The sequence below is a fragment of the Argentina silus genome, assembly GCF_951799395.1.
Source record: "Argentina silus genome assembly, chromosome: 2".
Classification (NCBI taxonomy): domain Eukaryota; kingdom Metazoa; phylum Chordata; class Actinopteri; order Argentiniformes; family Argentinidae; genus Argentina; species Argentina silus.
Genome location: NC_139656.1, coordinates 30,814,067 through 30,831,136, shown reverse-complemented (window position 1 = coordinate 30,831,136; position 17,070 = coordinate 30,814,067). Strand labels below are relative to the sequence as shown.

Here is a 17,070-nt window from a genome sequence, read left to right as displayed (position 1 = left end):
CAACTGATGAGGATTTAACTTAACCCTTCCTACAGAACTGCTACATCTTGGAGTCGTGCGTTTACTGGGCTGTTCTTTACTGGGCTGTTCTTTACTGGGCTGTTCTTTTCACAAGCTCTTCTTTCCTGGAGCTCTTCTTTTCCTGGCTCAGCCTTTAAGAAGACTCAGAAGCCCGGAATATGGCGGACTATGATGAAGTGACAGCCTTCCTGGGGCAGAACGGTCCTTACTTCTGGGTGATCTTCTTCCTTCTCAATTCCATTTGCATCTGCACCGGCTTCAACGGGCTGTACATCGTGTTTGTGGGCGCCACTCCCCAACACCACTGTCTGGTCCCAGAGGGCGTCAACCTGAGTGAGGTGTGGAGGAAAGCCATCATCCCTCTGGAAGAGGTGGGGGGGCGGGAGGTGGAGAGCCGCTGCAGGAGGTACAGGCTGGACGTAGTCAGGAACCTGTCTGCTCTGGGCTCCGTCCCTAACCAGGACGTCAACCTCACGGGCCTGGAGCAGGAGGGCTGTGTGGATGGATGGAGCTACAGCAGAGACATCTACCACTCCACCATCGTCACTGAGGTGAGGGAGTGTGTGTGTGTGTGTGTGTGTGTGTGTGTGTGTGTTTGCCTCACAAAGGCCATGTAAATACAGTATGCCAATACATTTAATCATTGAGAAGAAAGTGTCCTGCTTCTGTTAGGGAAGGTCTTAATTAATTTAATAATTACCTGAAACTTGACATCACAGCATGCATCCCAGTGGAATGCAAGCATTCAATATAATCAGCTAACAAGACTTGGAATACATTCCTTGTACAATATGAGGAATACATTTAGAATATACTGCACGTACAGCCTTCTATCTATGAATGTAATGTTATTATTTCGATTCTCTATGTCACCAGTGCTATGTTTTCTACTGGTGCTGTACCTGTACCTGTAGCCATATATGTACCTGTAGCTGTACCTACAGCTGTACCCGTACCTGTACCCACAGCTGTACCTATACCTGTACCTGAACCCATAGCTGTACCTGTGTCTGTGTCTGTACCTATACCTGTACCTGTACCCATAGCTGTACCCGTAACTGTACCTGTACCTATACCTGTACCTGTACCCATAGCTGTACCCGTAGCTGTACCTGTACTCATAGCTGTACCCGTAGCTGTACCTGTGCCTGTACCTGTTGTTTTCAGATAATAGATCATATCTGTGTGTTTCTGCAGTGGAACCTGGTGTGTGAAGATGAATGGAAAGTTCCCTTCGCTTCCTCCACCCTCTTCATGGGCTACCTGCTCGGCTCCCTGATCTCTGGACAGCTTTCTGACAGGTACGGCTTCTACCTGCAGGCTACTAACCATCTAACTTCCTCTGCTGGTATATATTAACATCCTCTACCTGTAGAAATGGTCTCTGTGTCATACAGCAGGAGAGGGTGGTGGAGGTAGACATCGGAGAACGGGCTCATTTTAATGCATGGAACGGAATGAGGAATGGGATTAAACCCACGTTCTTATCGAAGGTTTTATTTACAATGACTGATGTATAGTTGATTCACTTACTGAGACAAATGTACTGATTGTAAGTCGCTTTGGATAAAAGCGTCTGCTAAATGACTTAAATATAAAACGTAAATGCAGTTGCTCTGCAGACTGCTGTCTGTCTCATGATAATGACAATAGCGCCATCTGCTGTCCAAAGGTAGATATCTCTTACCTTGACGGGCCTACAGGTTATTCAAACAACACCAGCGCCCTGGACAAAACAATCTTCTTCCTACTCAGCAAAACAGCATGCTGTAATTAATATGTAGCTCCGTTTTATTTTATTTATTTTGGAGTCATTTCATTTCATTTTATTTTAGACATTTAGCAGATGCCTTATTGTTATTGTTATGCATTATTGCAGGCGTATTGCTGTATTTGCTCTGTAGTTTCATTCTATGCTGCTATCTCTTCCCCAGGACTCCCTCGCTCCCTTTCTATCTCAATGGGACTCGCCTGGATATGTAAACAATAAATAAGATAGATAGATTTTTTTTTTCTCTCCCATGTCTGCTTGAATTCACACTGCTTTCTTTTCTCTTCAGGTTTGGGAGGAAGAAGTTGGTGTTCCTCTCTCTGGCTGGCCAGTTCCTCTTCGTCCTCCTCCAGTCCTTTGCTCAGTCATGGATGGTTTTCTGCATCATCTTTCTGTTTGTCGGTGGCTTTCAGGTATCTCTCTACATCTCTGCGTTTGTACTAGGTAAGGAGGGTCACATCGTTTTATACTACTAACTAATTTAGAACTCTCTAACCTCAAATGTATGTTTTTCATGCAATTTCTTTTAATAAACTTCCCAACCACAAAGTATCAGGGAACGGCACCAACTAACACATTGTTTTCACCCACGTACAATGTTATTTACATTTAATGGAAGCCACACTTTGAGACGCTTTTGAGATGTACCTCAAAGGTTTTCCCTTTTTTTCCGACCAATCTATAATTGACCTTGTCTGGTGTGTTCAATTGAATGCTCACTGTTCGCTGATGGGGTCCATTCATGGATGTTTTATCCTTCAACAGGGACGGAAGTACTGAGTAAGTCGATGCGCGTCCTCTTCACCACTCTGGGGACGTTTCTGCACTACTGCATCGGTTACATGATCCTCCCCTGGATCGCGTACGCCAAGAGGGACTGGCGGACACTGCTCATCATCTTGCCTACTATCTCCATAGTCTACATCCCTTTGTGGTGGTATGTTCAAAACTCAGTCAATTATATTTGTTGTTGTTGTTTTGCATGTCTTGCTTTTTCCTCTTTGATGGTGTTATGGGGATCATTGTTTTGGTTAGTCGTAGAGAATGATCCATTTGTTTTGATGTACAGTAGACAATGTTCTATTACAAGTTTATTAGAGTATAAAAGTGCATTTTACACAGGGTCACAACACACTTTACATTTAGTGTTTAGACTTAGACTTTGTTATTTTTCCTAAAGTCCTTCCCTGTACCATCCTGTAGATATTCAAGTAAAGCGGCCTATTTTTGACTTTCGCCATCACTTCCTCATCTGGTCTCCTCTCTGTTCCTGGGTTATAGCCTACACCTCACAGTATATGTGTGATTGTACACTCACCGGCCACTTTATTAGGTACACCTTACTAGTACTGAGTTGGACCACCTTTTGTAGCCCATCTGCTTCAAGGTTCGACATGTTGTACATTCAGAGATGGTCTTCTGCATACCTTGGTTGTAACAAGTGGTTATTTCAGTTACTGTTGCCTTTCTATCATCTCAAACCAGTCTGGCCATTCTCCTCTGACCTCTGGCATCAACAAGGCATTTTCGCCCAGAGAACTGGATATTTTCTCTTTTTCGGACCATTCTCTGTAAACCCTAGAGATGGTTGTGCGTGAAAATTCCAGTAGATGAGCAGTTTCTGAAATACTCAGACCAGCCCGTCTGGCACCAACAACCATGCCACGTTCAAAGTCACTTAAATAACCTTTCTTCCCCATTCTGATGCTCGGTTTGAACTTCAGCAGGTCATCTTGACCATGTCTACATGCCTAAATGCATTGAGTTACTGCCATGTGATTGAGTGATTAGAAATTTGCATTACCGAGCAGTTGAACAGGTGTACCTAATAAAGTGGCCGGTGAGTGTATACGTTTGAGTCATGGGCTTCTCTATTGTAGGTTCATCCCAGAGTCCCCCAGATGGCTGCTCTCTCAGGGGAGGGTGGAGGAGGCGGAGGCCGTAGTGAGACACGCTGCTGAGAAGAACAGAGTGGAGGCTCCAGAGGTCATCTTCAAAGGCACTGGGGTGAGGCTCAGCTGTGTTTCTGACTACATCACAGTACTTCCGGAGTTGGTTACTATGACAGCTGAAAGGGATAGGTCACTGTTTTACACCTTATATTCAGATGGTTCCTTGCCTTGAAAGTAGTCCATGGGCCAGGATAAACTGTAATTCATGGTTCAGAGTTGTTTAAATGGCCACTGCTAACTCCAGCTAACTTTAGCCACTGCTAACAAAAAACAACTATATATTGGGGATTGGGAAACAAAAAAAAAGTGCTACATTTGTGGCTAAATCACCTCAAATGAACTCTCTCAGGAAGTTAAAGAAGTAAAGGTCCAACTAAACCCTCAATTTTGTGTTCTCATAGCTGGACATCGTGTCGTCATCGACAAAGAAACACACCATGTTTGATATCCTGAGATCCAGCAACATACGATGCATCACATTGATGTGTCTGCTTTTATGGTGAGTGCTTTACACACACACACATACACACACACACACACACACACACACACACACACACACACACACACACCACACACACACACACACACACACACACACACACACACACACACACACATACACACACACACCACACACACACACACACACACACACACACACACACACACACACACACACACACACACACACACACACACACACACACTATTCAATCCTATATAAACCAAGCCATATTGACTCGGTCTCTCTTCATCCCTGTTCAGGATGGCAGTCAACATGGGATACTTTGGATTATCTTTGAACACCTCCAACCTGAGTGGCGATCCTTACCTCAACTGTTTCCTGTCAGCTGTTACTGAGGTGCCAGCGTACATCGTGGCCACACTGCTTCTCAAGAAATGTCCCAGAAGACCCCTACTGTCCAGCTTCCTCTTAATAGGAGGAGGGTTTCTGCTCTTGATCCAACTCCTCCCTGCTGGTAAGGCTTTGGTTGATACACACATACACGCATACATGCACTCACTCACTTGGCATAGCTTTCCTCTTTCATGCCTCCTGTCCTCCCTGTAGGTCCGCAGGGCCTGGCCATCTCTAACCTGTCTCCTCTCCTCCCTGTAGGTCTCCAGGGCCTGGCCTCTCTAACCTGTCTCCTCTCCTCCCTGTAGGTCTCCAGGGCCTGACCACCTCTAACCTGTCTCCTCTCCTCCCTGTCGGTCTCCAGGGCCTGGCCATCTCTAACCTGTCTCCTCTCCTCCCTGTAGGTCTCCAGGGCCTGACCACCTCTAACCTGTCTCCTCTTCTCCCTGTAGGTCTCCAGAGCCTGGCCTCTCTAACCTGTCTCCTCTCCTCCCTGTAGGTCTCCAGAGCCTGGCCTTGGCCCTAGAGATGGTGGGGAAGTTTGGCTTCACCATGGCATTCTGCACCATCTACATCTACACGGCAGAGATCTACCCCACCGTGCTCCGGAATGTGGGCATCGGCATGTGTTCCTCAGCGGCGCGCGTCGGGAGCATCACAGCCCCTTACGTCATCTACCTAGGTAGGTACACCGCAGGGGATGCCGCTGGAGGTAGAAATTGGAGGACGGGCTCATTGTAATGCACAAACACGTGTTTGATACCATTCCTCATTCCATCCCATGCATTACAATGAGCCTGTCCTCTGATTTCTGCCTCCACCATCCTCCCCTGGTACACAGCCCGTTGTCAGCATGTTCGGTGTAGGTAGTCAACGTTGTTATTGACAACAGCAGCCATGTTTCATAGAAATCCCACCGATTACTAACTGATCATGTTTATTCGTTGTATAGAATTTCTTGGAATAATCACCTGTCACAATGTTCTCGCATGTTTATTTTTCACAACACAAGTTGATAAGTTGTTTCAGATAACATATTTTCAATCCTGATGTGATATAAAATGTTGTATGCAGTATATTCAACCCCCAATGTGTGTGTTTGTCTTGACAGGCAGCTTCAACAAGTTCCTCCCCTACATCCTTATGGGAAGTCTGACTGTGTGCTCCTCTGTGTTGAACCTCTTCCTGCCCGAGACCTTCCAAAAAGAGCTGCCGGAGACCCTGGAGCAGATGCAGAAATGTCGAGGGTACAACATGTTCGAGGCTGCAATGGCTAAATGCTACAATGGCTATGTGCTATCAATGCTGCAATGGCTAAATTATATAAAGGCTGCAATGGCTAAATGCTATCAATGCTGCAAAGGCTAAATGCTATCAATGCTACAATGGCTAAATGCTATCAATGCTGCAAAGGCTAAATGCTATCAATGCTACAATGGCTAAATGCTATCAATGCTGCAATGGCTAAATACTATCAATGCTGCAATGGCTAAATACTATCAATGCTGCAATGGCTAAATGCTATCAATGCTGCAAAGGCTAAATGCTATCAATGCTACAATGGCTAAATGCTATCAATGCTGCAAAGGCTAAATGCTATCAATGCTGCAAAGGCTAAATGCTATCAATGCTGCAAAGGCTAAATGCTATCAATGCTGCAAAGGCTAAATGCTATCAAGTGTATTAAATATCCAACCGTGAGTGTTCTTCATCGTATATCTCCCCAGGTTGTGCAGGGGGAAACAAAGCAAAGGATTTCACCTGGAAAATGGAGAAATAGATAACCAAGATGTGTTAGCTGAGGCCAAATTCTAGGTCTCGGTCAAACCAGCGATTGTTCAACCAGCAGTCCTTACTCGTGACCCAACACTCTACTAGTCAGGAAGCTGCAGGACATCCAGCCAAAAGAAATGCATTGGAAGCACACGACCCTGTTCTCCTGTTGGACCATAAAGCCCCAAGCGATCTCTCTGCCTCTCTTTTGAAACTGTGTGTACTTATTAGATGTGTTGCATTATTTGTAAGGTCATGAACTGAGGCTTTTTCCAAATGGTCCTGGTCTCCATCCTGTTGTTAAAGTGTGTCGTGTCATCATGGAGATGAGCTTTGATACTTGAATAACACCACCAGGCTGTACTTGGCTGCCCTGCTTACGCATCCATCATAGTTGCTGGAACAGTGCTGGAATGGACATTGTGGAAACTAAATATCTGGCCCAGAACAGGGTTGGCAGTACGAATCATGAAAATGAAAAATAAACAATGGCCTCTGTACAGTATTTCTTACTCATCATTCCATTAACTTTTCAATTTTCAATATCTGTGATATTATTGACTTTGCCTTTGTTCTTTTTAAAACGTGACAGACAAAGATAAACTCAAAACTGTGTCTCTCATTTTTGTCACAGTTCTGCTCCACACAGACCTGTTTGCAGGTTGCTGTTGACTCTAAATAAGCACCAGCACTGTGTTCCAACAAGTTTTAGGAGTCTGGGTCTCGTTGCATAGTTTGTCTACCTTCAGAGAGGTTATAGCAGCTTTGGCACATTCATTTACATTTTAAATTTATACATTTATGGCATTTAGCAGACGCCTTTATCCAAAGCGACTTACAACAATACATTTGTTTAAGTAAGTGAATCATCTATCCAACAGACATCATAAGACAAAGTAATCAATGCTCACACCAGGGGCCATAGGCAGTCATAATGCCAGTAGGCTATTTATTTATTTATTTATTTTATTTTTTTAATTTTTTTAATTAGCGGGAGAGAACTTGTACAGGGGGTAGCGGGGGTGAAGAGGTCTCTAGGGTTGGGGTTAGGGTTAGTATGGGGGGGTAGTGAGGGTGAAGCGGTCTTTAGGAGGGACTGTTAAGATGTCGCCTGAAGAGATGGGTTTTCAATCTACGGCGGAAGATCGGAAGTGACTCTGCAGTCCTGACAGTAGTGGGAAGCTCATTCCACCAGCGGGGCGCCAGGACAGTGAAAAGCCGTGAACGAGTAGCACGGCCACAGCATCCACGTAGAGGCGGCAGTGCCAGGCGGTTAGCCGAGGTGGACGAGCGGAGTGATCTTGCAGGGGTTTGGGGGCTGACCATTGCTTGCAAGTAGTTATTCAATGATTAAAATGGCCCTCTTGGATGGTGTTTTTTTCCCACATCACATCTCCCTGATTGACTCATTAAATAGAAACTTCATAATGAAATAAGATGCTCCCATTGTGCCTGAGTTCATGAGGCGGTCTCTGTCGCCCCCTAGTGTCCAAATTTAATAGCATGACTTCCATCCAGTAGAGAGCAGTCAAGGCCCAGTGTTGGATAATATCACTCATGATGAAGAGGTTGCTGGAGAGGCCTGAAAGAGATCCGAACTGGTTACATGAACATGATAATGAGTTCAGTGTTCTTCAGTGGCCTTCCCAGTCACCGGATCTGAATCCAATAGAACACCTTTGGGATGTGGTAGAACGGGAGATTCACAGCTTGAAAGTGCACCTGAAAAACCTGCAGGAATTGCGTGATGCAATCATGTCATCATGGACCAGAATCTCAAAGGAATGTTTCCAACATCTTGTGGAATCAAGGCCTTGAAGAATTGAGGCTGTTTTGAGATCAAAGGGAGGCCCTACTCAGTGTTAGTATAGTGTTCCTAATAAAGTACTCAGTGAGTGTATATTACTTTATGACAGCTTTGTGTGTGTGTGTGAGTGTGAGTGTGAGTGTGAAATTCAGAATGAGGAATGGTATCAAATACAGGCTTTACCCCCTCTGAAATCAACGCAAAGCTGTAAGAAGCAAGACTGATAATTAATCAAATAAGCACATCAGGTTCTGGTAATTTTTCAGTGGGGCTACGAATGCAGCTGTAGGCATATAGCCTAACGAATTTGGGAATAATATTTTTTGAGTGAAGTCTGTTATGCAGCATCACTTAATACCAAAACGTGGCCTATATCAATACGGAAACCAGAGTTGTGTAACCTTGGTTTATACCCAGTCGCATTTGTAACCACATCATTTGCCTGTGCAAATATTTAGTTTTAGCTAACAAATTTGGGAATAAACAAATTTGGGAATAAACAAATTTGGGAATAATGAGAAATCAGTGCAAAGCTGTAAGAAGCAAGACTGACAAAAATATTGGCAGTGCAAATATTTTGTCTTCACCTATTGGTGAAATTTGTGTTTGAAGTAAAGGCGTCTTATATCAATAAGAGTTAATATGATAGTAGCCAAATGGCGCCCAAATGATTTTTATGTTTGGTCACAGAAGGTGATCGCACCAGGACAAAAGCCCTCCCTGCGCACAACAGGGACACAGCACTATAAAACACAGACAACCAGAGTGTCATAGTGCTTCATCCTCCTTTTTATAGAGGGTGTGTGTGTGTGTGTGTGTGTGTGTGTGTGTGTGTGTGTGTGTGTGTGCGCGCGCATATGCGCATGTCACTAGACACTACAACAGGCCTGGGTGCCAGTCTGTCATCTGAGGGCCTTTAGATTAAGAATATAGACAAATACAAATGTACATTGATTTCCTACAACTAGGGACATGTGGCTACAGTAGGTGATGCAAGTTATTTTCTTAACCCCGCCCTACCCTATGCCTAATCCTAAACCTAACCCTAATCCTAATTTATAACTAACCCTAAACCCCAAATCCAGCCTCCCAACCCCAAACCTTACCCAAACCCAAACCCAAACCCAAACCGTAGTATGATGAACAGGTTGTTGGAGAGGCCTTAAAGAGATCCATTTGAGAAACTGGAATTGGAGGAGCGTGGAACACTACCAGAACAAACTGCCAAATAACCTTCGGGATCAGCCGAGCAGATGTGCGTGTAGAAGGAAATGCAATAGATAATATTGCATGATAATATTGCTAACCTTGACCCATGCATTGTTGAACATCCCCATTGTTGGTTGTTTAATGCATCTCAAGCATGACCAGTACACTGTTATTACCACATAATCATACGAGGGAAACAATGACACAGGGTCGGAATATAGTTATAGTTATGGGCAGTTAAAAAACCCAAAACATTTAAAATACTCTTCCATTGAATAACACACACTCATCTCTATGAGGGTCATATAGCACTCGGAAACCGTTTCTGAACATGGCCATTTACAGCCCCCCATATACTTGGCTGAAAACACATACTGCACTGTGCTGCAGAGATCAGGTGAAGGGCAACACATTATTTACACCATATTTGTCAGCCCTGTTATGTGGCTTGGAAAATAATATCTGAATGAGCCTCTCCAAAGGGGCCAGAGGTCTGTTTGTGGAGACCTGCCATGTGCCATTTCATATCCTAAATTAGATATTCTACTGTGGGGATATTTTAATCGTTTCATATTACAAAAAATGACGATGTAAGCCAACAGATGAGGTCTCCAACAAACTCTGGTGATAAAACCACGATGTGACCACACCACCGTGGCTTTTAAAGCACCCTTAAACATAACTATGCGATCCCTAAGACTACTGCAGAAATACCTAAAATATACTCAATGACAGTTTAATCTGTTAACTCCATGACAGCTGGCAGTTAACAACATATCTATGATTTGAGCATGCAGTTCAGACAGGCCCAGCCCTGTCATCTTGGGGGCAATAAATAATTGTTTATTACATAAATACATAAATAAATACATACATAAATGAGTGAGGAAATACGAATATGTCTAAGGAAATAAAGACACAAAACATTGTATTCCTACATATATACACTATATATATGGCCCCTCAGATCCTCACCAACCTCTACAGATACACCATTGACAGCATCCTGTCCAGCTACATCACCACCTAGTACGGCAGCTGTACAGCCCTCGACCGCAAGGCTCTGCAGAGGGTGGTGAAGACGGCTCGGTCCATCACTGGTCTGAGGAAGACCCGGAAGATCACCAAGGATCCCAGCCATGGTCTGTTCTCTCTGTGACCATCCAGCAGACAGTACCAGTGCATCCAGTCTAAGACAGACAGGAAGCGAGACAGTTTCTACCTCCACGCCATAAGACTTTTGAACAGCTACCAGACATTGCCAAGGGCTAAAAAGTCACCACAAAAGTCACCAGCTTTGCCCCCGGACCTGGGTTGGCAGGTCTGTTCTAGTTATGGGTGTGAATACATGCACAACCAGGTCCAAGGTTGTAATAACTATTCCTCGGTGCCTTACAGAGACGCCAAGGCAATGCTATGCAGTAGTGGGCTGGATTACAAGACTAAATAGCTGAGGTTCCTTTCATAACGTGAAACCTGTGGTATCCACAGTGTTAAACCAGAGACAACAACTTTGTCATAGAGTTCAAGGCCATTTACTTTTACATTTACATTTTAGCAGATGCCTTTATCCAGACTTACAACAAGTACATTTGTCTAAGTAAGTGAATCATCTATACATCAGTCATCATAAGAAAAACAAAATCTATGCTTGGACCAGGGGCCATTGGCAGTCACAATGCTAGAAGAAGGAAGAATTACTTTTTTTATTTTATTTTATTTTTTAAATGTATTTACAGTAGAGAAACTGAAACTGAAACCTGACAGCAGAGGGAAGCTCATTCCACCACTGGGGTGCCAGGACAGTGAAAAGCCAGGTAGAGTTCTCGACTGTGATGGAGAAGTCTTGGGAACATGCTTTCCCAGTCTTGTTAAGGTTGAGCTTGAGGTGGTGGGCTGACATCCAAGCAGAAATGTCTGCAAGACACGCAGAGACATGTGTTGCCACCTGTGAGTCAGAGGGGGGGAAAGACAGAAAGAGTTGAGTGCCATCTGCGTAGCAGTGGTAGGAGAAACCTTGTGAGGAAATTACCGAGTCAAGAGATTTGGTATAGAGGGAGAACACTAAGGGCCCTAGGACGGAGCCCTGGGGGACCCCAGTGGTGAGGGCTCGTGGAGAGGACAGCTCCACCTCACCTGGTAAGAGCAATTGGCCAGGTAGGATGCAAACCAGGAGAGTGCAGAGCCAGAGATGCCCAGTTCTGAGAGGGTGGAGAGAAGGATCAGGTGGTTTACTGTGTTGAATGCAGCACACATGTCCAGAAGAATGAGAACAGAGGAGAGGGAAGAAGCTTGAGCAGAGTGAAGGGCCTCCATGACAGCAAGGAGAGCAGTCTCAGTAGAGTCCCCAGCCTTAAAGCTGGATTGGTGAGGGTTAAGGAGGTTGTTCTGAAGGAGGTAGTGAGAGAGTTGGTTAGAGACAGCACGTTCAAGGGTTTTAGATAAGAAGGAGAGAAGGGACACTGGCCTGTAGTTATGGACAGCAGATGGGTCAAGAGTTGGTTTCTTGAGAAGAGGCTTGACTCTGGCTGTCTTAAAGGCAGCTTGGAAAGATCCTGTGGATAGAGAGGAATTGATTATAGTGGTAAGGAACGGAAGGAGGTCTTTGGAAATGGATTGGAGAAAGGGGGAGGGGATAGGATCGAGAGGGCAGATGGTTGCCCACTTGGATGTGACCAGTTTTAGAATATCATCAGGGGAGAGGGGGAAAAGGCCATAACCATGCAGCAGTTAAACTAATCAACCTCATACTGTATTTAAGACATTCATGGATAGACAAGAAAGGACACGTTAAATGTTTCTATTGATTTACATGATTTACAATATTCCAAGTGTGCTAGGTAAAACCTGTTAAATAGTCTGTGGTATCAGTAAATCAGAAAATTTAAAAATAGAGTTGTTAAAAAAGGACTCAGAGTTGATCCCTAAATGGCCATATTCCCTGGTGCACAGCTCAAATAGCAGAAGATCTGGCATGATACTCAGAAATCAATTCCAAACTGAGTCCTGCCACTGCATATGACATTCCATATCCTAAATTAGATTACATGACTTTAAATCATGTTACATAAAATACTGATGTGAGCCAACAATCGAGGCCCTTGACCACAGAGGCTTTTAGAATATGCAGTATAGTTACTCTCTCTACTGCCAAAATACCTCTGATCTACTCAACGACAGTTTAATTTGATAGCTGGCTATTCACTCTAGCCTGCAGTTAATGATATTGAAACACTTGTTTTGGTAATTAATTAATGATGCATTTATCCCCACATGTAATGTTGTCCCCACATGTAATGTTGTCCCCATGTATAATGTTTTGTGCTCAGTGTGTCATGTCTTGTTTTTATTTCAGGTCAGTTTTGAATTCTTCCCTGTAATGGTTAAGCTAATCCTAGATATGTGCCTATGGGACAAGTAACTCTTCTACCCAGAGTGACTGTAACCCTAACCCTAAGCTTTAATAGTGTTAATGGCAGATTTCCCATCTGAATGTCTGCATGGTGCCAATGCTCTCTACACACAAACAAGTGCATTTGGTCTGAGCCCTTACAGTGGTATAGCTTCAAGAATGAGGCTGTACAAAATAGTTGGTCGCTACACGCTCAATCCATCAAATGTGGACTAAACCAGAGAGAGGGCTGAAGGGAACTATTTGTTGACGATCGGGAGGAGCAAACCAGCAATGCCTCTACTGTATGTGCTCTCCCCATCTCTGCAGCAAAAGCTCATTGTTGTAAGCTTTTTGAATGAGATAGTGAACTCCTCGCAGGGCTATGCTGCCCAATACACATTCTCATTACATTTTTGACATTTAGCAGACGCTTTTATCCAAAGCACATTTCTCTAAAGTATGTGAATCATCCATACATCAGTCGTCATAAGAGTAAAACGCTGAATGGACTGTATGGTTATTATTACAGTGTAGGCCTACATGGGGTCGCTGGCAACAGTGGATAATATTCGATCTAAATACATCGTAGGACAATTGCATACACAACCGTGGCTGTTTGAACCTGTTAAGACAGCGATTAGCACAGTTCTATTGATCAGTGGGGGCGATCAATTTTTCTGAAGTAGGTATGCATTTGTTCTTATAATCTACAGTGACAACAGGGTTTAATATGTGTGTAATGCTATATTATCACTAGTGTGTTCATATTATATACATGTGTACTGTGTCTATCAACTATTTGCTATGGTGTGTGTTATATCACCAAGAGGTGCTATTGTGTTATGCATGAACTATCGGCCTAAGGCCACTTGGGACTTCCCCTAATGTAAAACCTGATGACTCCCTCCACTCTGTAGAGTTATATGCTGGTTGTAGACCCTCTTAAATACAAACAGACTCAGGCAGTCCTCTGCTTCTCCACACCCTCCCGACCGGCCGCAACTCCGACGAGAACTCTCCAGACCAGATTAGACCACACCAGACCAGGACCAGACCAGACCAGACCAGACCAGACCAGACCAGATTAGACCAGGCGAGGCCAGACCAGACCAGATTAGACCAGATTAGACCACACCAGACCAGACCAGGACCAAACCAGACCAGACCAGATTAGACCAGGCCAGGCCAGTCTAAACCAGACCAGACCAGACCAGACCAGACCAGACCAGACCAAACCAGACCAGACCAGACCAGACCAGACCAGACCAGACTGGACCAGACCAGACCAGATTGAACAGAACAGAACAGAACAGAACAGAACAGAACAGATTAGACCAGAACAGATTAGACCAGAACAGATCAGAGTAGACCAGACCCGACCCGACCACACCAGGTCAGGCCAGACCAGACCCAGCGCCAATGGACAGGTCGAGGCTGGGTCAGCCTGGGGGGGGGAGCTGCGCTAATGGACAGGTCGAGGCTGGGTCAGCCTGGGGGGGGGGAGCTGCGCTAATGGACAGGTTGAGGCTGGGTCAGCCTGGGGGGCTGGTGTTGGACCCCTGATGCAGGTATATATAATATAAATCACCTGTATTTTCAAGTACATATACTTCACCCAACAGCAGCAGTGTAAAGATGATGCATTATGAACTGTTTTGCTACCTTCCATCTATGCAAAATCATGCATTGGTTGTGTTTAGTCAGGACTTAAGAATCATTAGTATATTACTTGCTGTATTTTGAAGGGCTTACATATTAAATATAACATATTCAGAGATATATTTGATTTTACTGTACATACTGTAAAAAAGCACACCACAATTTAATCAAATGAATGAATTTTGTTTGTAGATTGAATGAGGTAAAAGTAAATCAGAATGGATGTTCTTTGTAAAAAAGAAAAAAAAAAAAAAGTGTGCAATCAAGTATATACAAATAAGTAATTTGTAGATTGTATTGTACACACAGGAGCAGACGGGCCAGATCGGTGTTTTGGCGGCGACTATGGTTATAAATTAATAATAAAAAGCTTTAAAAAAAATGGGGTGATTTTGAAATTCTAATAACACCAATGTATAAAACTCAATAATTGAGAAAAAAGGAAGGAGCGGGATTTGGCTTTCACAAGTAATTTCAATTATGAAAGTCACACGCACGTGAAAACGTTAAGAGTTCTGAAAGCTCAGCAGTTGCAGCAAAAGCTGAGCCCGCAGAATGCCTAAACCAACATTTCACCATGTTAATGGATGGGAGTTTTTGGAGGTACAAAAAGCTTAAGTTGAAAATTATAATCGTTTTTTTATGAGGGTTCATAATGTTGAGGTTTTTGTAAAGGTGGATTGGTGTGAACAGTTTGAACGGTGAAAGAGTAGCAGAGGTACATATATTTCATCTTTTGGTTTTCATAGACCACCATGTTAATAATTGCACTAGTTTAAAAAGTGTAACAATTATTAAAAAACAAAAGATATAGCAACTCCAGTAAGACCTCTCTGCACGTTGTGAAGTTGGATTGGTATTTCTATCTTAAAAGTTGTAGGAGGCGTAGCAGTGGAAAGATTTGGAATAATAATAAGTATGCAAGAGAAGCGAAATGTAATTAAGAAATGAATATCACACATCAGAAAAGGGCATAGGGAAACAGCTAAGTCTCTCATCCAATCCATCTCCTCTAGCCCTGTGGTCCATAATTAACTTCTGCTTGGGTAGCACTCTGGAACCAGATATAAGGGGTCTGAGACCACAACATCCACAGGCAGATTCAACGTCTACGGTAAGACCCTCCACCTCCTTACATGATTTCAATCATCTATGAGCTCTGTATCTGATGCAGTGACTGCACTGTGAGACTGTGAGTTCTGTTTGTGTTTAGATGCCACATAGGCATCACATGATTAGCTCTGTAGCAAGTACGTGCAAATTTAAAGGTGCAATCTACAACTTATTTTTGGTCAAAATGTGCCTCTAAATTATAGGGTGTGGGTCCTGACATATTTTTATTTTATTCTTTAATTGTATTTGTTTACTTCTTAGCTGACTGTGTCTGCAGTTGGGTTTCCACAAATATACCATTTCATCTGGGTGGACAAAAGAAGGTGAGACATGGTTTGAGTATTCACATTATTAGAATACATTCTGTTAAATATACTGCCTCTTACTCTGTTGACTGGGGAGGGGTTAGTACAGACTCAAACATGTTTGTTTTTTATTCTTTATTTCCTAGTGAGCCGCCACCATGAGTACGGATGCGGAGATGGCCATTTATGGCGCAGCTGCCATATACCTTCGTAAGCCAGAGAGGGAGAGGATCGAAGCTCAAACCGCACCCTTTGATGCAAAGAATGCCTGCTATGTGACTGATGTCAAGGAGCTGTACCTCAAGGGTTTAATTGTTTCCAGGGATGGGGCAAAAATAACTGTCAAAGTTACGGACACTCAGGAGGTAAGCCTATAACATATAACCAAACTGCAGCTTCCATAAGCAGGATAAACCTTTCAACACACATAGTTATCAAGTTATCAAAAATATTATTTAGAACAAATGGAATCTTTGTTTTGACCTTTAATATTCAAGTAGAGTGGAGGATAGCATAGCACTGGTACTGTAATGCAAATAAATCAATTGCATGGATTATGCTTGTAACAACAAATCATGAAAAATATTCTATTTGTTTATCAGTGAAAAGAATTTGAGTATTATCTAAATATCCCACTGTTTCAGACTAAAGAATTCAAAGAAGATGACGTCATGCAAATGAACCCCCCAAAGTATGACAAGATTGAGGACATGGCCATGATGACCTACCTGAATGAAGCCTCTGTGCTGTATAACCTCAAAGAGCGTTACGCAGCATGGATGATCTACGTAAGAGATACATACACATCAGTCAACACAAGAAACCTATCACACTTTAGCAAACACCAACAAAACCACAATATATGGCATGTCAGTACATTCAAAGACACCTAAACTTCCACATTCCAGCTCATCTGATTAGGCTAATTCCCATATTTGATCCAATTCATCCAGACCTACTCTGGGCTCTTCTGTGCCACGGTGAACCCCTACAAGTGGCTCCCCGTGTACGACCAGTCATGTGTGGACGCCTACAGAGGGAAGAAGCGTATGGAGGCTCCACCCCATATCTTCTCTGTCTCTGACAACGCCTATCAGTTCATGCTGACTGGTACGAGCTCTCATGGATGGATGGATAGTTGGATGACCTACTTTATGATGATGCCTTAAATACAATAATGTACTAAAATCCAGTGAATGAGTAT

General features: G+C 43.5%; 2 protein-coding genes across 2 annotated transcripts; both read left to right on the top strand.

The window, feature by feature from the left end:
• Window positions 1-179: 179 nt before the first annotated feature.
• On the top strand, window positions 180-10,554 carry slc22a5 (solute carrier family 22 member 5; the record flags this gene model as incomplete). Its single annotated transcript, XM_083665319.1, has 10 exons — window positions 180-572; window positions 1,219-1,322; window positions 2,082-2,236; window positions 2,558-2,729; window positions 3,673-3,799; window positions 4,146-4,243; window positions 4,513-4,727; window positions 5,106-5,292; window positions 5,722-5,899; window positions 10,426-10,554. 10 exons carry the CDS (start codon window positions 180-182, stop codon window positions 10,552-10,554), a joined length of 1,758 nt encoding a protein of 585 aa, XP_083521445.1.
• Window positions 10,555-15,827: 5,273 nt separating this feature from the next.
• Window positions 15,828-17,035, top strand: LOC310801323 (myosin-13-like; the record flags this gene model as incomplete). Its single annotated transcript, XM_083665318.1, has 4 exons — window positions 15,828-15,884; window positions 16,013-16,231; window positions 16,511-16,654; window positions 16,820-17,035. Exons 2-4 carry the CDS (start codon window positions 16,025-16,027, stop codon window positions 17,033-17,035), a joined length of 567 nt encoding a protein of 188 aa, XP_083521444.1. The 5' UTR covers window positions 15,828-15,884; window positions 16,013-16,024.
• Between the last annotated feature and the right edge of the window lie 35 nt (window positions 17,036-17,070).